Source organism: Chinchilla lanigera, unplaced genomic scaffold (assembly GCF_000276665.1).
Source record: "Chinchilla lanigera isolate Chin_1 unplaced genomic scaffold, ChiLan1.0 scaffold00053, whole genome shotgun sequence".
Taxonomy (NCBI): Eukaryota; Metazoa; Chordata; class Mammalia; order Rodentia; family Chinchillidae; genus Chinchilla; species Chinchilla lanigera.
This window is the reverse complement of record NW_004955454.1, coordinates 1135141-1159719: the sequence shown is the minus strand read 5'-3', so window position 1 is coordinate 1159719 and position 24579 is coordinate 1135141. Positions and strand designations below refer to the sequence as shown.

The following is a 24579-nucleotide window of genomic DNA, read 5'->3' as shown; positions in this document are numbered from 1 at the left end:
CATCCTGCTTGTTCCATGTCTGATGGACACTGAAATTGTTTCCTGTTCCTTGCCTTTGCCTTTGTTGCTCATGTTGCCGAGCCCTGAGGATGCTGTCCAGAGGCTCCCAGGCATGGAGGAGAATCAAAATCCTAGTTAGTGCTCCTTTGCTCGCTTCTTTCAAGCTTGTCCTCCACTCTCTCCCTCTTTTGCCCCTCCAATGATCTCCTCCTCTTGCACATTCTTTCTCTGCTCTTTCTCCTCTTCCTCCACACAATCCTCTATGCTCCTTCTCCTCCATACTCCTCCTTCACTGTGCTCTAGCCAGGGCTTGTGCCTGCTCTCCCTTTCCTATGTCCTTGACAGGGCCCAGTGGTGTCAGTTGGTGACTTGTTAGCTGGAGGGGGTTGTAAAATGGTCTCCCCTGTCTTGGATTTGTATTTTTCTGTGACTGAGGGAATCCATGATGGAATCTATGGATCCATGACCCATGATAGGATCCATAGATCTTTGCATGTGTTTATCAGGCGTTTGGGTCTTCACTTTCCAGTAACTCTTTCTGTGTATCTTTCTCTTGGGCTTGTCTTATGTTTAGTGATTTGCAAGACTTCTGTGTTTTGGAAATGAGACCCTTGTCAGCTGTGCTGTGGAGGCCCCAGTCTAGTGTGGACCTGCTCTTCATCATGGTACTTGCTGACCAAGCAGAGCTTACCCATTATTTCCATTATGGTTTGCATTTTTCTGTTTAGTTTAATAAAATCTATCAGAAGATGATAATGATATTATCCTTCACTGTCCACTAGGGAGGGCATAACTGGTTTTCATATGTGTTTCATCACTTGGAATTGATTTTTGTTGGTGGTGTGAGGTGGGATAAGGTGGTGGGATAAGCAGTCCAAACTGTCTAGACTGCTTAATCTGTCATTTTTCTGCAGACCTATAGTGCCAACTCTATGAGAGCAGTTTCTATAGAGGTTCTCTCCACCAGTTTCCTATTCCTGTGTCAAAATCCGTCTTAATTTCTATAGCTATATTATAATTCTCAGTGTCTTTCAGCACAGGTTGCCCTTGTTATTTTTCTACAGAACTTTCTTGGGTGTTTTTGACTCTCCATTACTGAACATAAAGTTTGGAATCACCTTGTCCAACTGTTGTGGGTTTGATTGGAATTGCTTTGTATCCCTAGATTAATGCGGGGGGCATTGACATCATCATTATTCTGAGTCTTCCAGTCTATAAATGTGTTATGTCTTTGTATTTGCTGGGTCTTCTTTCATGTCTTACAATGGTCCTCATAATGATCTTAGCATAGTTTTCTTAACGTGTTGCAACAGAATAAAAACATATTTTTGCTGCTGTTACCAGTGATACCATTCTGAAATTACATTTTTTCCAAATATTCATTGCTGGTGTATACATGCAGCTGTTTTTTTTTTTTTTTTTTTAAAGCAAAGTCCACAGGTTTTATTTAATTTTAAAATGTTTTGTATTTTACCTTTTTAAGCAAGGAGACTTTCAAACACATGAAAGTAGACATAATGACATAGTGACTCCCAGGGCCTTTCTTTTGTATCATCTGTCATTGCTGCTCACTCACTTCTGACTGAGTCTCATTTGCACCCTGCTGCTCTCCCTTCCGTGTCAGACACCGGGTCTCAGTGTGGCTCTAGTGAGATGGACTCCCATGTGTGACCACATCTCCACTGCCATACCGCATTTCAACCACAGTGCCAGGTCCCTGTTCTGATTCTCTGTGCCTTGTGGCTGTCATTGAGCTCTCAGGCTGTTCATGTGTGGTAGGCCGGGCAGGCGCATACACTGATACAGCTTCTGAACCCCTCTCATTCCCAGAGTCCCATCCTTAAGTTTATTTAAGCCCTTACATTTCTTTGCCCTTAAATTCATTTGTGGAGGAACCACACTTTTCCTGTGAAGTGTAATGAATTTTTTGTCTACTGATTTACATCCAAACTATTTTGCTAAACTCTTTTTATTAATTGTAATGATTTACAGTCTTGGAATCTTTTGAGTTTTCTATATAGATGGTGCCATTTGTGAATAATGGTGGCTTTTTCCTCTTCTAATGATTTCACCATTTACATGTTTTTTATTCCCTTATTGAGCTGGCTGGAACCTCTGTTTCAGTGCTGGATGGAAATGGCAACTGCAGATGCTCTTTGACTTATGATGGTGTCACATAAACTGCTGTGAGTCAAGAGAATGCGCTTAGTGTGCCTCAAGTACTGGAGATCAACCACAGCTTTGCCTGCACTACCTAAATGGGCTCAGGATCCTTATGGTGGCTTAAAGTTGGGCAAAATCATCTAATACACAGCTTTGTCTTAGAGTGCCGACTATCCCACGTACACACACATGAGGGTTTTCTAGACATGGTGGGATGCAAAGCCGCAAGGCACTATATCTAAGTGATTCCAGCAACCCAAAACAGTTGAGTTTCAGTAGTTTCTTCTCCTGATTACGTGGCTGATAGGGAGCTGGTCAGCAACACAAGGGAAGATCTTACAGCATATTGCCAGCCTGGGAAAAGATCAGGGTTCAGAATTCGAAGTCTGGTTTGTACTGAATGTATATCACTTTCTCACTATCACAGTAGAAAATTTGTCGAACTGTTGTACATTAGGGATCACGTGTAAATTCTCTGAATTTGTGGAAGAATGGGATTATGTACCTTGAATATTTTGGGGGATTTTCCTGTGAATCTGTTTTTGTCTATAGAAAGATGTTGGATTTCTAATTAATTTTTCTAGTTGTAAAAGGATATACATGTTTTCTTTTTCTTCTTGGGTCAGTTTTTGTTAAGTGGCATTGTTCTGGAAATGTGTCTGGTTTTCAATTCACTGAAATGAAATTGTCCAGATAGCCTCTCCTTGCCAGGACTCATGTCAGATAGCACTGGGCAGCAAGCTGGAGTGCTGACTCTGGGAGCAGCCTGCTTAGGTCCCCAGCCTGACTGCTCTGCTGCCACAGTTTGTGACTCCCATCTAAGATGGGGTTAGACATGGCCCCACATCCTGGGCAGCGTGAGGTTTGAATGAGGTGCTCCCTATGGAGGGACCAGCCTGCTTTGTACCGTTAGGGATCTGGGAGGGTGAAGTTGTCAGTATGGGAATCATACTTCCCTGCACTCCTTATACAGTATTTGTACTTCCTTGTTTTCTTACTTTATAATCAGTATTGATAGGGACTTGGTAATTTTATAAGTAAGTCTTTACTGATCCTTCTAGTACCTGTTAATTTTAAAATTTGATTGATTTCTGCTTATATTTCCATCATTTTCTTCCCCTTTCTTGAGTGGATGCTGTTTTATCTGTTCTGATTCTCAGTTTGGGTATTTACCTCATTCATATTTATAACTCGATTTTTTATTCTTTTTTAATAAAACAATTTGAAATTGTAAATTTCTAAAGAGACACTGTTTTAGTTGAATTATCACACATTTTAAAAATGTAGTAATTCAAAATGCAAAAATTTTGTTTGGTTCTGAATATTTTCTGACTTCCGTTATGATTCCTTCTTTAATCCAAGAGTTACCCGGGAAGAGTTATCTAGTTAGATTTCATCATTTTCAAACATATGTGTTTTTCCCTAGTTGTCACTTAAAAATGATTTCTAGCATAATTGCATTTCTATCACAAAAGGATTGATATCGTCTTGATTTGCTGATGACTTTCATTAGAGATGCTGAGTAGGAATCTGGCTCGGACTTCTCCATGCTTTCCTCTGCCCCAGGGTGGCCTGCAAAGGCTCTGTGGGGTCTGACCTTGGAGGCCACCAGGGCTGGGAAGGGCCTTACAGGCAGGACGTTGGGAAAGACCAGATAACCAGAGGACCAAGAGCAGCTACATTTACAGAGTCTCTGCTTGGCACCAAGGTCATGCCATCATTCTCTAAATAATGATGCAGTGCTCTAGGGCCCTTTATCTAAATGTTCCACAGGTAAAGACAGCAAAACCAACTGGCAGACTGTTGCTAAAGAATTCTAGTAAAGACAAGGGAAACCCCCACAAAGTCTGCATAAAAATGGCCCTGGTTTGTGACCAGATAGGGATCGTGGGTCACATATCAGCCTCACCGGTAACCAGAGAGATGGAAATTAAGATAGGCATAGTTGCCATTGCCAGGCCCAGGTGGAACGTGGACCTCAGTGAGCAGCAGGGGGCGCTAGTGAGGCGAAAGTCTCTCTCTTCCCAGGCAGCAGCAGCAAGCTTCAGGGAACCCAAATGTTCCCTTTCTCAGCCTCTTCTTGGACTCTGTTTTAGGAAACAATTAGAGATGTGGGCAGAGTTGTCCACACCGTGACTTAAGAGAGTGGCATTCAGAAGTACTGTAAATATCCAGCTTGAGGGCAACAAGGGGGTAAGTGGCAATCCGTGATGGACTTTGATGTCCTCATTGAAGTCACATGAGTGACCTCCCTACATGGTATGATTAATTATAAATGAAGTAAAGCAAAGAAACAAAACCATATATACAACATTTTGATTGTGTAACATACCTTCTCCCTAACCTCCAGGGTTAGTATTTATCTCAGCACATTTTAGTTGCAAATAATCTTTATTTTTGTATTAAGTCTAAATTTATGATTGTTTGCACTTAACTTGCTTTTGATAATTTGTGTTATCATAACAATAAAGCAATAAATGCCCCAGGCTTGTCCTTCCATTCCCTAAGTGTGAGGTTCCTGTGATTCAGATGGGCAAAGCAAATCAGCCTGGGGAAACCATGGGGGATACGGTATTGCTATGGCAGGGCCTGGACTTGGGGGGAGATAACTGGGTGACAGATATCCTTAGGCAGTGGCTGCTGGCTATGCCTGTGGCCTCTCAGGATGGACAGGGCACTGTGGAGCCCCATCCCTGACTACCAAATACCTGCACCTTCTCCTGTACATCTTCATCCTAAGCAGGAACTGCTAGGGTGGGCTGGGGGCCTAGAGAGTTTGTTTCCTGTGGGAGAGTGTGGGTGGGTGCTTGGGGAGGGAGGCCTGCCAAGAGACTCTAAACTCAGGCCCTGGGGGAGAGCAGGAGACACAGGTCCTGCCTTCCTAAGAGAGGGCTGTGTCATGTAGGCACTTAGACACTCAGCCTAGGCCAGTGCCTCCCTCCCAGGCATGAGTGCCTAGGACTGTATCTATGTTGAACGTGGACCTCTCCCTCCCCAGGAACCCCAAATATAGTAGTTTTTCTATTATTGTCTTATAAGCCCATGTGCTTCAGTTCTCTGCCCTGTGGAGCATTCATCCCAGAATCAGTAAGACCACACCTTTCTCTCCATGTGCATCTTTCTCTTCTCTTCCCCCCAACGTCAACTTACTCTAGGGAGAAATCTGAAACACTTGTGAGTCATATTCCAGGATAGTGAGCCAGGAGCCCCTTCCTGAGTCTGAGTCCAGGAGAGTTTTGAAGCAGGACTGCCTACAGGTCAGACGGAGGGTGATGTAGTCTTTTGCAACCTCTGTCATCTTTAGAGAACCCAGAGAAGCCTCTGAGGTAGGGTTTCCCTCTCTGTCACCTTGGGCTGCAGCATCCTCCTGGAGGATGCAGAGTGTGGGCTGACCAGGGTGTCCTTTCATACTCCTTTTCTGGGCTTGAGGGTTTGTACAAGGGCCGGAGGGTTTGTATTAAAGTTTGCACCTATGCAAAGACCGCTTTCCAAGTGCTGCTACATCTAGAGCCCAGCATGGAGTTGAGCCAGGATGGTTGTGTTCTTTTGGGAATTTTATGGAGCTTTTGATGAGGTCAGAAAGTGCTTCTAAGCCAGACACATCAGTTTTCATGTGCCGAGGCATGGTTTCTTAGAAACCCTATGTACCTCATACAGAGTGGCCTGTAGTAGAGCAGGTCACAGACAGGCATACAGGCCTGTGGCCATTTGATGGAAACCTGGAGGTTCAGGGGATGAGGCCTAAACAGCAGGACCAAGTGAGAATGTGGTGGCCTCCGCCCAGCTTACAGCACTGCCACTGACTCTGGGGGCTTGTGGACTGGAAGTCATACCTTGATGTCAGACATGGCAAGTACTTTTATAAGACATACCTGAGGATCCACAAATATCAGTGAACGTATCTAGGAAGGTCTTTTGTATTCATGAAAAGTATCAGAAAAAATTAAGAAGCATTCTCCATGGGCCAACCGGATTTCCAGGGCCTCCTGGGAGCCAGAGCAGAGTGTGCCCTCAACCCATTTGAGAGTGCTGTTTGTATTTTACCTCCTGCAAGCCATGGGGCAGTATTTTTACAGAATACATATTATAATCCCATGCTAGAGTGTTGGGACAATTTCATTTGTCATATATGATACTAAAGCCTTGTGTTCCATTTTTGTGATTTTTTTTGTCTCAGTCCAAGACTACTGTGGGCTGTGCTGGAAGGCCCCAGTCTAGGAGGTTTGTCCTAGTTTGGGGCCATCTTTCAGAAGAACCTCAGTTCAGAGAAAAACCCAGAACACCTGAAGTTCTGAACTCAGTGCTGACACTTAGCAAAAGGGGGCGTTGGGGAAGCGTGACAGTCAGAGCACTTCTTGAGGGGGTGGGACTGAGTGATGCTTCTCTGCCCATAGCACCCTTGCATGGGGGTTGGCTCCTTCAGCAGCACCTCAAGCCTCTTGCATCATCAAGCTGGAAGTAGTTGTGCCTGTCCCTTGCTATCTGTAGAGTGCACTAGATGTTGGACCAAGTACGGAATCCACCATTTTCCCTGCACATCACCAGAGAGCAACCCCCAGGAGGCGTGTGTGGAAGAATGTGCAAGCTGCTGTAGAGTCAGTGGTCACATCCAGAACTCCAGAGGCCAGGAAGCGAGATATTTTCACTCAGATGCTGGGTCTGGGTGGTACTGGGGAGACCACCAGCAGTGCTTGTTGAGGAGGAGGGAGAGCACAGCAGGCAGGGGCTCTGGGTACCTGGGCAGTGTTACCTGTAGGTAATGAAGCTGGGCCATGGGCTGCAGCGGGTCTCACCCGTCTCCCAGACAGTGGATGCCATGGCCAGTCTGCAAAGGGAGGCCACATGATAGCTAGGGCTGTCGGGGCCCTGGAGGCTTAGCGAACAAGGCCCAGCCATTAGCGTCAAGTAAGTGGTACTCACGTCAGAGGTCTGGACCTGCTAGTGTGGCCCCTTGCCCTCAGAGCCTGGATTGTCCCTGTGGAGTCACTGATGAGGGGAATGGGCTCCTTGGAGTGTGATGGAGGAGGCACAGCTAGGGTGACGTCTATAGATCTAGCCTGGGTGGGTTCCTTCCCAGGCCCCTTTGGATGCTTCTAGGGGTGCTGTGCTAAAAGGAGGACAGGGTTATTGCTTTTCAGTGCTTCTCACTCCTGAGGTTTACGGATACCCCCTGCTTCCCTCAGAGCAGCTCCCAAGGAGCCTCGGGGGGACTATGAAGCCAAAGTTTGGTTGTGGCAAAGCTTATGTGTGAGGAGAGAGACAAGAAGACTGTGGCACTGTTTTTTGGCCCAGTCTGGAGCCCCTGTGTGCTGGGGTAGGAAGGCCATGGAGAGGAGGGGACCATGCTGCAGATCAACCTGCTTCTCCAGATGCCTGCATGACAGCAGAAGCCATGGCCTGTACCCACCTGACTCATAAGGTTATACATTTGGCAGGGAGATAGGTATAAAAGGTATTCTGGAACATCAGTGGGTGAGAGTTTCCAGTTGAAGGATATCTAGGACAGTGGTGGTGAATCTTTGGTACACGTGCCACAGTAGGCACACAGAGACATCTATCTTGGCATAGTTTCCCCAGCAGCCATGCATCAGATAACAGTTGTTTTTTCTAAACTAAAACCCTAGTATTCATGTTTAATTGCAGGGTTGGCACTTTGCAGTAAATAAATGGTTTTGGGTTGCAGTTTGGTCACTCAGTCTTTGAAAGGTTTGCCATCACTGTCCTAGGGTATGTCCATGAAAATGGGGTGCTGTGGCTCAAAAGTTAAGTGTTTAGCTGATGGCTCTTAGCAAGGCAGAGCTAGGGAGCCTGGGTCCCAAGTTTCTGGACATCCAGTGGTGAGAGGTGGATGCCAGGAGCAAGTAACTATGCCCTGAAGCAAAACCTACAGAGAAGGTACCCCAGGAGCTTCCTTGCAACTGCCACTTCTGCCAGGCCCAAGGCCTTAAACACTTGCCTTTTGGTGCCTTTCCAGGGCGAGGGGCCATCCTTGAAGGTGGCCAGATGGTGGATCCCATCTCACCACTTGCCACTAGCCCCAGGAAGGACTTGGTGGCTGGGTCTCACAACTGGATGGCAGGATCCATTGCTACCTGGGCCAAGAAGAGAAAGTCCAACTTCTGCCTGCAGGAGACTGAAGTGCTAGTGTCCAAGGTCAGCAAGCACCACCAGCTGCTGTTTGGCACAGGACTGCTGAAGGCTGAGCCCATCTGCAGGTACGGTATGTGGAGCCACATTCTACAGGCTGTGAATGTGCTGGGTTACTGTTGCTTTGACATCATCGACTTGAAGCACAAGTGCTAGCACCTGCATGCTGTTGTGCAGCAAAAGCTGGGTGACCTCCAGAAGGCAGCGTCTGGCTCTGGCCCAGGCTCCAGCAAGCCACGGGCTCTGGCCCTTACGCCTATGGGGCAGACAGTGGCCAAGACCTTCTCTTGCCAGGCCCTGTACATTGAAGCCTTCAGCCTGGATCCTCCCTGAGATAAGTTCCTAGGCTGCTGCTTTGGCCTGCTGGAAGGTGGCCCTGCCTGGCCATACCACCTGTGTCTTCTTCAACAGCGACCTCTCCTATTCTACCTTCTTGTCCTCTTTATTACATACTGTTACTGTCTGGGATATTCTTATTCATTTTTCCTCTGCTCTACTCCCTCATTCATTCATCCATCTATTTGTTCATGATTTGCAAACATTTTTAAAGTCTTAAGAGCACTTCAAAAGTCGCCTGACTTCCTGCCCAGCTCTTGCCTGGACCCTCTCCCTAACCAAATCCCAGATCTGAGCTGAGTGTGCAAATGAGCATAGTTTTCATGGTCATCCAGTCACTGTGCTGGACCATGAGCATGGAGGGTAGTACATCTGAGCTGTAACCCAGTGTTGGCACATAGCTGAGGTACAAGCATGTCAAAGATGTGCTTGCCTACCTTAGTGGAGTTCTATGGGCTTTTACTTCTCTGTCTTTTCTGTCTTGTCTTGACCCACCCAATCCCTTCCTGCCCACCCCACCCCATCCCACCCCATCCTATCCTATCCATCAAAACTATTGTGACTTCTTAAGCTGGTTTCATGACCTGGTTTCAGATCATTGGTGCCAAATATATTCTTTGTATCTGTTTTTATTTTTTATTTTTTTTTAAGAGATAGTATGTCACTCACTGTGCTGCCCAGGCTGAGCAGAAACTCCTGGGCTCAGATGATCCTCCTGCTTTAGCCTCCCATGTAGCTGGGATTGTAGGGATGTGCCACCACACTTAGCTCTGCTACTGTTTTTCATACCCGGTAGAGAGATCAGACCTGTCAGATCCAGCCCTGCAAAGTGGGGTGGGAGCTGGGAGGAGGAAGGGTTTTCCCAGGTCACAATGGGCTTTTCCTGGAGCACTCTAAGGCTCAGGCAAAGCCCATTCCACAGAAAGTGTGGTGTTCCCAGGAGGTCAGTGCAAGCCTCATGTCCTGTGAGTAAGCATGGGGACCCAGGCAACTGGGGAGCTGTGGGGAGCTGGCGGGGAACAGATGTGGGCAGTCCCTGGGCTGTTGAAGCATGAGATGAGCTGCCTGAGGAAGGAGCCCCTGAGTGAGATCCCAGTGCAGAGGGATGAAGGCTCTGTTCTGTTGTGGAAGCTGCCCAGACATGACATTCCTTGGATTGGCCGGGCCCTAGAGCTCAGGACTGTGATTGGTTGACTGATGCTATCCTTGGGACATCCATTAGTGCTGTTCCCATGTCCAGGTATGTGTTCAGTGAGGACAAACGTGTCTTCTGCCACAGGAAGTGGCAAAACTAGCAGTGCCTGTAAGAGGTTCTAAGCAGGTGCTCAAGCCCCAGGGGCCAGAGGGTGGCTCTTGACAGTGCTCTGAGACAGGCTGCAGAAAACACGCAAAGAACTTGAGAACCAAGCGAAGCCAACACTGATGGTCCACTAGTGGGCATGTGCTCTGTCCCTTTCTCTGATGCCAGCACCTGCCTCATAGTGTCTTCTTCCTTACCCTGGGGAGTCATCTGGGCTGTTGTTATCTGCGATGCCCTTGGTGGGACATAGTGCCCTGGGAGCTAGCGTGTGCTGGAGGGTGTCATGGGGCCCTGGAATCTCTGAGGCTGAGGGCTAGGAGGCCACTTGAAGTTCAGACAGTGGGGTCTGTTATGCTTTGGATCTAAATTGGCCCCCAAAAGTCTCATGTTTGGACGATTACTGGGTTATGAGAGAGCTATCCTCATCAGTGGATTCATCCATTGATAGTTCAGTAGCTGAATGTGCTTTCGGCAGGTGGGTCTGATTGGAGCTGGGTCCCTGGGGTGTGACCTAGAAGGGTGTCTTCTTGTCCCTGGCCTCTACCTTCTGTGTCTGCTTTCTGGCCACCATAGGTTGATCACCTTTTGCTCTGCCAGGTGCCTCTGGCATCCTGTTCCTGCCTTGGAGCCAGCTGACCTTGGACTGAAACCATGAGCCAAAATAAACCTGTCCTCCTTCAAATTGTGGGCAGTGGGTATTTTGTCCCGGTGATGGGAAAGTGGCTAATACAGGGTTCTTGCTTGTGCCATGGAAAGGCCAAGGTTAAGAGGGCTTCGCTTACTCACTTGGCACAGAGAGAAGCCACTAGGCCTAGCCCTATCTTTCCCAGTGCTAGGCCTTTAGAGAGTGGCATAACCTTTTAACTTAATTTAATTTAATATAATTTAATTTAATTCAATGTCTTTATTAAGATAATATTCACATATCAAAACTCACTACTTTACCCATTTTACAGTGTGCAATGAGGTGGTTTCCAGTACATTCTGGGTGTTTTGTATCTGTCACCACCATCTCACCCCAGAACATCTTCATTACCTCAAAGGCAGCCCATGTCCTTTAACACTGAACCCCTTTCTCTGCCTCCAACTCCAGTGACCAGTGGTCTGCTTTTTGCTTCTGGCTTTGCCTGTCCTAGCCATTTCCATAAAGGGCACCTACACTATGTGCCTTTGTATCTGGTGTATAACTCTTGGAATTTAGCCTTCTCATTTACAAAATGGGTGTGCACCTCCCTCCAAGGCTGCTTTGGTCATTATGGAACATGGAATGTACTGCATCAATGCCCACACATGTACAGTAGGCCTGAAACAAATCTCCCCTTCTCTGCTATGGGTCCTGTGTACTGTATGGACTGTTTCTACAGTGTTGTGTACAAGTTGACCAATTGCTCTGATGGGGTGGAATGAAAAAGCACAGTGCACAGTTTGTCAGGGTTGTGGTACCTTGGTAACCTGATAGTTAGCTTGGGGCTTGTAGCTAGATAGCTAGCTGGTATCAGGATGGTGTTTGCTGTGGATTCCCTCTGTTGTGAGTTTATACTGTCATTTAACCACCATTTCTGGCCAGTGTGGTTGTGCTGAATCCCAGTCCAGACACTCAGAGGTCAAGGTAGCCTGGAAGGCACCCCCTCTGTAGGAGCAGTGTGATAGAGCAGAGCTCTTTTGGGAGGCTCTCCCTCACACTTGGCCTTGGGCTTGGAGGGTCATGGGCTGGGGACTTGAGCACCAGGAAGCCAGGCAGGATGGTGGTGGGAGGTGGAGGTGAGTACTGGGCTGGGAGCAGAGCACAGCGCTCCGTGTGTGCTTGTGATTCACCCATTGCCACCCTCATTTTGTTGAAGTTTGGTGCACAGTGCATAGTATCCATAAATGTTCTCATCAGTTCAGCGAGATTTGCCCAACAACAGACCCATATAACTCTTACCCCAGTGAAGGGAAAGACCACTTTGGTGGCCTCAGATGGTTCTTTTGTCCCTGCCTGGTCAACCACTTCCTCCCGTAATCTCCACTAATCTCCTTTGCCATTGTGTGTTTGATCTCTGCAGTTTTATGCTCCTGAATCATACAGCATGTATTCTTACATCTGATTTGGTTCTGGGCCCAGAGTGTATATGTGCTAGTACAGATATACCTCACTGTTGTGGTTTGGGGGTTATTTTGCAAGGTGAAACAATATAATACGAGACACATATTTTATAAGATGATTTATAATAGTCACCCAAAGAATCATATACAAGAGAGTGCAGAAAATCTGTACATATGCTGTAGACCAAGAATCCAGCTGAGGGCCTGGATCCCATGATAATGTCCTGCATGAGTCCAGCTGAATACCTGGATCCCATAACAATGGCCCCCATGAATCTAACTGGAGGCCCAGAGCCCATGACAATGTCTCACGCAAGCCTGTTTCATGGACCTGCACTGGGAAGGCCCAAGGTTTGGTGGTGGAATCTAGAAAGTCTGTGCCAGCAGGATGAAGGATCTGTGCTAGCAGGCTGAGGAGTTAGCACTGGAGCCAGGAAGCGACTCTCAAAGTAAGAACCAGAGCTCCTCTGAAAGGTACCATAGCCATCCTCAGCAACAGTGAGGTCCCAAGCTCATTTGATGATCAGGAAATCTGAGTTCCCATCAGGAAGCCAACGTGACAGGCTTCTTCAGGAGACTGAATTGTGCACCTTCTTCCCCTCCAGAGCCAGGAAGTGATGCTCAGAATGAGGACCAGAGTTCCTCCAAAGTGAACCCAAGCTATTCTCAGTATCAGCAAGGTCCTGAGCTCCTCAGAGGATGAAAACAGCCAAGTTCATCAGGAAAGCTAGCATGACAAGCACCTCCAAAGGAACCAACAGCTCCTTACAGCCTCTACTAGCTCCCAACAGCCTTTACTTTTCTTTTCCAATTCAGTATCTTATGCTGCTGGCAACAGTCCTCAGGTGGGCCTCTCTTACCCAGCACCATGCTTACTCAGTTCAGCTATGGGTTATAAGTTGACCACCAGTTATCAATCCACTACACTTGCTTAATGACTGGGATCCATTCCTGTGACTAGGTCATTAAATGAATTGTTCACTAAATAAGGAATTGTGTACAGTATAGTTAATATTCAGAATAAAAAAATGGACAAAGGAAACTTTAACTTGATGATTTTGCTTTTATTTATGTAACTCTTACATGAGATACTATGTGGTATAACAAAACATAAAACTGCAGTACTGTCAGCAAAAGTTATGGTACTGCAAAAATTACTTCTACTGTGCTGTAGAAGAAGCTACCATAAGGATGCACTGCCACTCACATTCTTGTGTAGTAAGTTTGATTGGCAGGTCATAAGTCCGAACAGTGTGCCTCGGTTGTGAATCTGAATAGTTGTTAAAGAGGTAAGTCATTAAATGAAATGTGCAATGGCAGGTACTTGTGAGTTTGTCACAGCTTGTGTTTCCATCCTCATGTTGATGCCAGCTTCCTTGTTTCCAGCTGTGGCTGTTCCTGAGTATCAAGTTGCTACCAGCATTTGTATAAAATCTTTAAATGGGCAAACATTTTCACTTTTTTGTGGGGTAATAAATTCCTAGGAGTTAAATTACTGGTCTATGTTTAGTGTGACTTTTAAAGAAATGTGAAGCTGTTTTCTATATTGGTTGTACCATTTTAAATTTCCTGAGTGGCAGGAGACAACTCATTTGCTCTTAGTCCTTGTTGGCACTTTACATTGTCAGACATTGTAAGTTTAGCTATTCTGTAGGTGCTGTCTTATTGATTGTGGATTTCTTTTATATTTCTCTGATATTGAGCATCTTGCTGTGAGCTTATTGGCTGTGGATTCCCTCTGTTGTGAGTTTATACTGTCACTTAACCATGCAGTATTTGTATGTCTTCTTTGGTGCAGTATTGTTCAAGTCCATTGTTGGTGTTGTGTTTTTTTTATCATATTATGTGAGCTTATTTATTCTGAAGCCTTGTTGGATATCTGTATTTGTATATTTTCTTTCAGACTGTGTACTAAATATCTTGATTACTGTACCTGTGAAATACATCTTGACATGAACTAGAAAGTATTTCCTCCTCTTATTTTCTAAGTTAGTGTAGAGTTGGTATTATCCTTCTCTGGATATTTGGCAGAAGTTACTGGGAAAGCCTCTTGGCCTGGAGTTTTTTGTTGTGGGAAGATTTTGTACTACAAATTCACTTACTTTCAGGTTACAGTGCTATCCCTGCTATCTGCTTCTTTTCTGGTAGACTGTACATTTTTGCATTTTTCAAGGAGCTCATCTATTTTATTTAAATTGCCAGATTAATTGCCATGAAGTGGATCCATGGTCATTAGTGTTTTATCCTGTCATTCGGGTTGTTGGATCTGTGCTGTCTGTAAGATCTGCCGTGGTGTTTCCTTTTTCATTTCTGGTGTTGTCACTCTGTATCCACTCCACAGCTCTTGATTAGGCTGGTTTAAGTTTATTGTCTTAGAATGAGCCTGACGTAAATTTATTGATTGTCTCAAAGAGTAAGAATTTTATTTCATTGATTCTCTCTAATGTTAACTTTGCTCATCTTTATTTTCTTCCTTCTGTTTACTTTGGGTTTAATTTGCTTTTGGTAGATCACTGACTTGGGACTGTTCTTTTCTAATATAAGTGTTTAACATTATAAGTTTTCCTCTACCCACTGCTATCCCAACTTAAATATATTGTTTTTTAATTTTATTCAGTTAAAATATTTTCTGATTTCCCATGTGATTTCTTATTCTACTTATGGTTATTTAAATGTGCGCTACTTAATTTCAAGTAATTATATATATTCACAGACAGATTTGTATTATTGATTTTAGTTAATTCTGTTGTGTTCAGAGACCATCTTTTATATGGGATCAGCTATCATAAATATGTTGAGATACCAAATGTTCCATGTGTATTGACAAGAGTGTGTGCACAGCCATTGTTGGAGACTGTTTTATCCTGTCATTCAGGCTGAGCTGACTGGCAGTGTGTTAGATCTTCTGTCTCTTCACTCACTTTCTGTCCCTTTGTCCTGTTAGCTACTGAGAGATGAATGTTAGCAACAGACAGGTTATGGATTTGTGGCTTCTCTTTCCAACTCTGTTGGCTGGTGCTTTGTATAAATTTTCCAGCGATGATAGTAGCTTTAGAATTGTTTTGTTGTAATTAGTTGGCCATTTATTGCTATAAAATGTCCTATTGTTTCTGGTTGTATTTGTTTTTTTGACTTCTACTCTATCTGATATTGTGCAGTCACTCCAGCTTTCATGTGGTTTAGGTTTACATGTTATATTTTTCCAATCTTCTTGCTTATTAGCTATATCTAAGTTTTTATATAACTAGAATACATTTTTACATACACGGTATAGTATAGTCTTGCTTTTAATCTCATAGGACCGTTTCTGTTTTCCAGTTGGAATAGTTGGGATTGTGCTGTCTGATAGACCCCTTGACAATGGTGGAAATGTTCCATCCTCTGCATTCTCCAGTATGGCAGCCACTTGCCAGATGTGGCTGAACAGCACTAAAAATGTGACTGTTGCAGCTGAGGAACTAAATTTATAATTTCAGTTAATTACAGTTTACATTTAGATTGCCACCAATGGCAACTGGCTACTGGATTGGCCAACTCATGTTTAGAACATTTATCATCAGTGTAAATATGCCATTATGTTTCTGTTTAAATCTGCCATCTTGATATTTGCTTTCTATACTTCCCTTTTTTTTCTTTCCCTCTTTCTTTGTATTTTGAATTATTGAGCATAGTTCAGTAGCTTATTCTCCCTCCACTGTTGGTTTACTAGCCATTGCTGTTTATTTTTGTAGTGGTTTGCTTTATAATTTAGAATACAGTATATATATCTTTAACTTTTCATGGCCTACTTTAAAATAATATAAAATCATCCCGCATGTGTTGCATAAACCTTAGTGCAGTTAGTTTTGTTTTCCCTCCTAGTCCTCCGTGTAAGTATTTTCACACATTCACTGCTGTATGTGGCAACAACAGATTATTATTAACAGCACATTCTTATTGATTTTTGTTTTAATCACCTATTGTCTTTTTTTGTTTTTTTGTTTGTTTGTTTTTTGTTTTTCTTTCGGTACCAGGAATCAAACTCATGACCTTGTGCTTGCCAGGCAGGCACTGTGCCGCTGAGCTAAATCCCCAGGCCCCCCATTGTCTTTTAAAATAAAAGTAAATGTCCTTTTAAATTTACCTTCCGATTTTCCATTCTGGCATTCTTCAGTTCTTTATTTAGATCCAGATTTCCTTTTATTGGCACTTTTGACCTGGATAACATTTTAATATTTCTTGTAGTGCACATCTGGTTGGAACAGATTCTCTCACTTTATATTTGTAGAAAATAAATCTTTACTCTGCCTCTATTTTTGAAATACATTTCCACTGTGTATAAAATTCTCCTGAAAATTTCTTTTTCTTTCAGTTCTTTAAAGGTGCATTCAACGAAGTCCTTATACTATTTTGTTCTTCATTACGTTATCTGTAATTGTCCTTTGGTCCCTTTTGAGATTTCTAACTAATGACTGCTTTTTTGCATTTTGATTGTACTATGCCTTGGGATTGTTTGTTTGTTTGTAATATACTGCTTAGGACCTGTTGAAGTTCTTGGTTCTTGAAATTTATAGTTTCATAAAATGTGGGTGCTTTGAATTATTATTTTCTGAAATTCCTTTTGATTGATTGATTGATTGCATGTACCTCCCTCCTTCTTCTTCTCCCTTCTGTGTGTGTGTGTGTGTGTGTGTGTGTGTGTGTGTGTATGCTTATCTGCGCACTTGAGTACACACATGTATGCCAGACTGCTTGATGTGGCCCTGGCCCTTGGGGCTTGATTCACTTTTCTCAGCATTTTTGTGTTTCATTTGTTTGATTTCTCTTCTTTGTGTTCAAGTTCATCGGCCCTTTATTCTGCAGTGTCTACACTGCTCGTCCTGGGCAGTGGAATGTTCACTCTCAGTGCACTCTTTTCTGTCTTTAGTCATTTCCCCACTGTCTGTTCCCTGGTTTACTCCTTGCATTTCTCTCTCCATCCTTGAGGTTGTTTGTAACTACACATCAGAACTTCATAGTCACTACTTGGTGCTTTTCTCTACTACTACATCTCCTTTTTGCTGCTTTTGGACCTGTTCCTGTTGGCATATTTTTCTCATGGTTATAAGTCAAAATGTCCTGTTTATTTGTCTAGTAATTTTTAATTGTGAATTATTATTACTATTACTATTATTATTATTTTGGTGATGGTACTGAGGCTTGAACTCAGGACTTTCCCAGTAAGTTACATTTGCAGTCCCTTTTTATTTTTCTATTTTGAGACAGGGTTTCATTAAGTGGGTAAATTGCCCACACTGAGTTTGAACTTGTGATTCTCCTGCTTCAGCCCTTCCGAGTGGCAGGGTTATAGGTGTGCATTACACTGCCTGGCTAATTGTGAGCTTTGTATGTTTTCATGGTGGATTCAGTTATTTTCCTTTAGAAGAGGATTAGACTTTGGTCTAAGAGCAGTGTTTTAGTTACTTTTCTTGTTGGGGAGACAAAATATCTGACACCTGACTAAAGGAGGAAATGTTTATTATATCTCACAGTTTATAGAGGTTTCAGTTCATAGTTGTCTTGTTCCAAAGCAGGATGGCTTGGCAGAGGGTCACTGCAGTGGAGAAACAGTTTATGGTAGGCAGAAGGCAGCAAGGCAGCAAGCAGCAAAGTAGTGAAGCAGCAAGTGATGACAGCAGCCCTCTTTCTGTCCCTTATATTTCATCCCGGCTACTTATCCTTAGCATAGGTAGCACTCACACCCAGGGTGGGGCACCCTTAAGCCTAGCATTGCACCATGAATCAATCCAAGCATCACATCCTTAATCCCAAGATTACACACTCTAGATCCAGCCACCTCTAAAAAGTCCCACCTACGATCACATGAGGCTTTGAAGGGACATCTAGATATAAATCATAACAGGCATTTAAGTTACTTACAGGTCTCTTTGATCTCTTTAAGGATTATTTTAAATCTTTCAGGGCTTTATTAGGGTAGCCTTTTCCTCAGTACTAGCTTGGATCCATTTCTCAGGTATGGTGACCCTTTTGTGGTCAGACTGCTTGGGATTTGCATGCCAGACTGTTTTTGTGGTCAGTGCTGGCTGTTCATCTTCAGGGAGATCTCTCCATTCACTCAGAATGAGCTCAGTGTTTCCAGTGCTCATTGGAGAGCCTTGCATGAACCCTGTTGGTGTTGGTGGGAATTGGGAATTATTTATACAGAGATGTTCTTTCCTTGGCCATATGGGTTTCTCTTTTTGGTTGAAGCTCAAGGGTGCCATGCAGATCTCTGCAGCTCTTTACCTCCTGTGTAGTCCCCAGTACCTGCTGCCTAGTACCTGTGCCTGGCTGTGCTCCAATGTGAACCTTAAATCCATGAGACTGCTGGGCTTTCTTCTTCTTCCCCCTTGATCAGAAGTCTGGCATTGCTTATAGCATAAAGCCATATGATCTTAGGACTTAGCTCGTTTTTCTTTCGTTCTTTCATGATTATAATATGCACCGAGTGTTGGTCAGGGTCAAATAATTATTTCTGAAATTTCATCCAGTTTTTAGCAGTTTACAGAAGAGAGCAATTCTGGACCTTATAGCTGCTTTATGGCAGATACATTGGTAATGCTACACATTGTTATTTTATGTTTTTTTTTTTTTTTTGGTCTTCATTTCTATTTACTATGTACCCTTCAATTCCTGTTCCTGGCACATATCTCTGTAAAAATCAACCCCATGTAGTCAACTGCTGGACTAGATCTTGCTTCTTTGCTGACTCTTGGTGAGCTGCTATATTCCCTGGGCTATCCAGAAACCCTACATCCACTGTGACTGCAGAGGCTCAGTGAGGACCTATATGATTCTTGTGTCACTGATACACATCAGTAAGTGATCACCTGAGCTATATGACCTGGGAGGGGTAAAGCCAATGAGGAGGGCTAATGTGTTCCAGAATGGACTCACCTCTCTCCTGTGCCCTTGACCCTTGTATGCCTGAGTGTGACATGTATTGTGGCTCCATCCCTTAGTGGTTGTCGTCTTGCTTGTATATTGAGCTCAGGAAGGCTGGTTGTGAAAGCAGAGGTCCTATGGTGGGTGGACCATGAGTCCCTGCTGTGCTACAGGTCTTGTGGGCAGCTCTGTTTCATGGGCCCTTGAGGGACCCAGGCTCCTTCCAGCTGTGGCTATTCATTCGTTGAGGACATTTTCTTCATCTGTGTGGAGATGCTGTGTCAAAGCTGTGTCACAACCCAGACAGAACAAGATGTGAGAAACAGTTAGAGGGTAGCCACTTCCTTTTAAGACTGTTAGAGGGAACTTGCACACTTCACATCCCAAAATCTGTGGGGGATAAGTTGGCCATGTGGTCCTCTTGGTTTTATGGAGCCTGTGAAATGTGTGCAGCTATGTGACTAAGCACCCAGGAAGTAGCAGCCAGGGCTCCCAAGAGGCAGGGCCTCCACAGGTGCTCTCTCAGATTTTGGTGGAAGGAGTCGGTCCTAGAAGGGACCCTGAAGCTGTCCTCACTCCTAGGCCTGGGCCTGGCCCTGGGCTTGGACTGCCTCCATCTTCACCTAACACATCCATACTTCCCCTGCCTTTTCCCGTATGGGTAAGGTTCCCAAGGCACCAGCTGGCAGCATCCCCACCCCTACTCTCCCTGATGGCCTAGGACTTCTCCACACTCCAGGGCACTCAGAAGTACCTGCTGCTGTTGCCAGGATGTCTGTATTTTCCTTTTGAGGAGAATCTTAGGCAGGCTTCCTGGAGGAAATGAGGAGACCGGTTCAGGAGACCATAGTTGGACTTGGAAGCTGCTCCTCAGGTGACCTTTCCAGGCCACATCAGGAGTGTGCTAAGGTAGACCTGAAACCTCGTGCCTTTTTGCCCACAGGGGCCCTGCAGGATCCTGGTTGCTGAGCAGAGTGTGAGAAGCCTCATGAGCTAGTATGCTCCTGGGAAGCATCCAGGCAGGACTCTGGCCTCTCAGCTCAGCCCCGTGAACAGCCCAGTCTTGGGTTTCTGGAGCAGCTGGCTCTACCCCAAGCTTGGTATCCTGCTGTATGTGTGCTTCTGGTCCCTGTGTCCTCCCTTAGGGACAGGGAGTACTACACCATTGCCTGGTTTTATGGCTTGTGTCTAGATGTCCCCCCAAAGCCACATGTGGTCACAGGTGAGGCCTTTCACAAGTGGCTGAATTTAGGGTGTGTAAATGTGGATTAAGGGTGTGATACTGGGACTAAGGTTGTAGAAATGGGAGCCCACCCTGAGTGTGGATGGCGCTAATCTGTATGCTTGCAACCAGGATGGAATATAAAGGGACAGAAAGAAGGCAAGCTTACTGCTGTCATTTGCTGTTTTGCTGTTTTGTGCCTGCTCTGATGTGGATCACATCTCCTCTGTGATGCCCCTCTGCCATGCCTCTGCCTTGGAGCCAGCTAACCATGGACTGAAACTGCTGCAAACTGTGAGCTACAATAAATCTCTCCTCCTTTAACTTTGGGTGTTGGATATTTTGTCTCAGCATTGAGCAAAATAGCTAAGAGATCTGGGGAAGGTCTGCCCTTCCAGCATCCCTTCTTGGAGATGGTATGTCCATTTCCTCAGTACAGCCCAGCTTCCTGTCCCTCCTCTGAGTAGGGATAGGTGTTGGGGCCAGCCGTGTGGCCTGTGAGCCTGTGCTTCATTCCAGACAGACAGAAACAATGCCTCTAGGCCACCTAGCTGCTGAGCAAAGAGCCTGTACACCAAGGAAAGATGTGCCACGCACAGGAGAAGCAGTGTCACTGCCTGGCATTTGCCTGCCGGATGGGCAGTACAAGATCCTGGGCAGGATTTTGTGGGTCAAGGGGGAGCAAGTAAGTATACAAGGCTTGCTGGGGAAGCTGTCCTGGCTGTGGCCTCAAAGGAGAGAGATGGACTGATAGGGGGTGGCAGGGGTATTGCCCCATTTCCTGGGGAAGGGTGTCCCTTCCAGCGTAAGCAGATGAAATCACCTGGGCATAAGTGTTGGTTGAGTGGATATGTGCTTGGAGCAAATAGCTCCTTAGTTTCTTAGGGTCTGCGTGTTGTCTACATTCACCTCTGTGTCTATCTTGTGGGAAAGCTGACATTATCCCACTTTCATAGGTGAAAATAATGAGGCTATGAGAGCTCAGATAACATATCCAGAACCCAAATGTGTGGATGGTCAGCTGGACTGGGAGTTAGATGTCCAGACTCTGAAGGCATCCCATTTGGGTTGCAGGGTGAGTGGGTGTGTGTGTGGCTGAGGGATGTGACAGGGGTCTCCTTGAATGCTGCTGTCTGCCATACTACAGAGCTGTGGGCTTGTCTTGGAGGCCAGGAGAGCAGAGCTGATTCCTTTAGCTAGGGCCTGGCACAGCCATTGGGGATGAGAGCCAGGCGTGTTCTGGCCCCTCCTTTCTCTGGTTGTAGCTCTCCTTTCCTGACATTCCTGCAGTTGGCAGAAGGGCATGTACTGTCCTCTGTATCTCCACTGACCCTGTCAGCTTTGCCCACTTGCAGGGGTTCTACAGCTGCCCTCAGGTCAGCTTTGGCTTGCTACCTGCATGTGTCAGTGCAGTGGCAGCTGCAGGACGTGTGCAGGGACCCCCAGTGGTCCAGCACAGAGCAGTGAGGCCTGTGGTATCACTCTGGGGCTTCCAGAGGAAGAGACTCCTGGCAGTTCCTCAGGGTAGGAATAGATAGTTGTGAAAGGAAGCAGCATGTGGGACTAGGGGTGGAGGGTACACACAAGGGTTTATCATGAGGGGTGCAGAGGGGCCTAGTCTGACCCAGGCTGTGGCTGTGGGACTTCACCATGTGGAAGGTGGGTCCTTTCCCAGCCTCTCAGGTCTTCTGCCCTTCCACAGGAAGTCTCTTGTCTCCTCAGACCTCAGTCGTAGGCATGAGGCCTGGAGCTGACCTTGACCACCAGGGGACCTTGCAGGAGGCGCTGTGTGAACTTTGGCCCAGGGCAAAGTGAAGGTGGGGTGTGTGGAGAGCTGTACAGAGAGGCATAGCTCTTGGACATGTTGGAGGAGTCTCAGTTGGAAACATTGGGCTGCTAGGTGATTTCTTGCTCTATAGTACGAAAGTGCTGGGTCCTGAGGCCCTTGTGTGATTGCTTGTGTCTGCTTCTTGCTTTGTATCTGACCCACATCTGCTTCTGGTTGAGGCTGTTTGTCAGAGCTTTGTCATCCTGCTCACTCTCATCATAACAAGCACCACATGATTGCCTGCAAATACCACGCAGGGTGTGCTGGGGTGCTCAGCAAGTCTGTTGTGCAAGGGAGAGGCTGGCCACAGCACAGTCAGGCTTCCTGGAGGGCTCACAGTGAGGCATGGTAGGGTGGCTGTGCTGACTCATGTATCCACCCTCTGCTCCCTGGGGTTCTCTCAGCAGTGAGCCAGTGCCCTGCAGCATTGGGCCTCCTGCAGGTGGCTGAGAAGTGGCTGTGAGAAAAAACACTTTGCCTACATGGGGCGCTCCCCCCTCCTGTTTATTCAAGGCAACTTTGGGTGCTCCTTCTCCAGCTCTGAGTTCAGTCCTTGCAAAGCCATCCCATAGGCAGCACTTGGGCAGCGTGGACCTTGGAGCCTATACATTGGTGGGTGTGCCAGCTGGTCTTAGCCTGCATGGCAAGGGCAGGGACAGCCCCACACCACTAGACTATTGATTTGCTTCTTTAGGAGCTCTGAGCTCAGCCCCCACTCTTCTAGGTATCTGACCTTTGGCAGGTGGCATGACCGTGGGCAGATGACCTGCCTTCTCAGTTTCTTCATCTATAAGTAGGCAGTTGTTTGCTGGCCCCTGCTAGAAGGTGTTGCCTATGGTGTCCACTGGAATCTCCACCCCATGGGCACAGCCTGTTGTCCTTCCATCCTTCTTCTTGTCACTGCTGTCATCCTTAGAGTGGGCTTTGGTGATATTGTCTTAATGGTCCCAGAACCCACTACCTACCTTGGAGTAGTGGGTGCTGGTGGCCGGATGCGATTTCGTAGGTCAGGGTGATGAGCTGAGCTGGCCCCTTCTGGAGACAGCCTAGGTGACCGCCCTCCAATCCTTTACTGTGAGTATGGCAGCTGGACCTGGAGGCTTGGGCATGTGCTAGAAGGCCTGTGAACCTGAGAGCCCTAGGGAGCCCCAGCACAGCAGGCAATCCATGTCATCCCTGACCCTGTCTAGCCGGCCCTGAGAGCTGCATTTACAGCCTGTGTCTTGTGTAAGAGATCAGGTGCCAGACCCAAGCTGGAGGCAGTTTGCTGTGTGCTAGGCTACTTTTGGCTGGCTCAGAGAGCACGTGTGTAGAGGGTCTCCTGGCACCTTAATGTCCCCCACCCCCAACTTCCTTGGCAGAACTCACACCAAGAAAATTCTTAAATTTTACATTATGGAAAAGTGTAAATGCAGAGAAAAATTGAAATAGTAGCACAGTGACCACCCACACACTAACCCCGTAGTTTCCCCTGACCTTCCCCAGCTGTTGGCCTCATGTATCTGGCCACTATGTGCGCTTCAGACTCATCTAAAACTTTCACTCCTTCCTTCTTCTGTACTAACTTGCACTTCCTTTCCAGGTAAAATTTATTCACAGTGAGGTGCAGAGATCCTGAGCACCATCCTAAATTCCTGCACCTGTGTCACTCACAACCCTGTCACGACACAGGGCATGGCCACACCCTGAGGGCTTCCCCTTCTCGGCCCTAGCCCAGCACTGAGCACCAGAGGTTGCTTTTGTTTGTTGGAGAAATGCACCCTGGCGTCTGCCATGATGTACCTGAGATTCACAGTGCTGCATGGAGGGAGCTCTGCTGTATGTCGGACGTGTGTGTCTATCCCTCATCCTGCTGTGTCCCCTGGATATTGTGGTGTGCATGTGCCTGTCTGTTTTCCTGTGTCCCTGGGACATTGTACGTGCCTATCCCTCCTCCCATATCTGCTGGACATCGTCGCATGCAGAGCGCGTGTGCCTGTCTGTCCTTCGTGTCTGCCAGACATTGTTGCCCAGACATACGGCACATGTGTCTGTCTGTTTTCCAGTGTTCCTTGGACATTGCTGTACTTGTGGCACGTATGGCCATTGTTATGGTTTGTGTCTAAATGTCCCCCGAAAGCCTCAAACAGTCATAGGTGGGCTTCTAGAGTTATGATTGATTCATGGTCCAATGCTGGGATTATGGGTGTGAATGCAACACCCACCCTAGCGTGGGTAGCCTGCATACAATATAAGGGAAGGAAAGGGGCTTGTTCTCTGCTGCTCCCCCGCCATTTGCTCTTGCTGCTTTTGCTGTTTTCTGCTGCCGTGAACTGTTGCCCTTCTGCCATGTACCACTCTGCCTTGGAACAAGCCAAGTATAGACTGGAATCTCCACAAACTGTGAGTTAAATAAACCTTCCCTTCCTTTATTCTGGGCCTCAGGTATTTTGTCTCAGCAATGACAGAAAAGTAACCAAGACACCCATCCATCCTCCTATGTTTGCTGGACATTGTTGCCACATGGCCCATGTGCCCATCTATCTTCCCACACCCTCTGAACACCGTTGCCCATAGTGCATGTGCTGGTCCATCTTCCCACATTTTCTGGTCGCT

At 46.1% G+C, this 24579-nt stretch overlaps 1 protein-coding gene across 1 annotated transcript in view; it reads left to right on the top strand.

Moving 5' to 3' along the window:
- The window catches only part of Tsnare1 (t-SNARE domain containing 1), a 460462-nt gene that overhangs the window by 43764 nt on the left and 392119 nt on the right, over positions 1-24579 (top strand). The window contains exon 2 of the mRNA XM_013520010.1: positions 8138-8378. Coding sequence (XP_013375464.1) covers positions 8167-8378 — 212 coding nt within the window. The 5' untranslated portion in view covers positions 8138-8166. The remainder of the gene's footprint in view (positions 1-8137; positions 8379-24579) is intronic.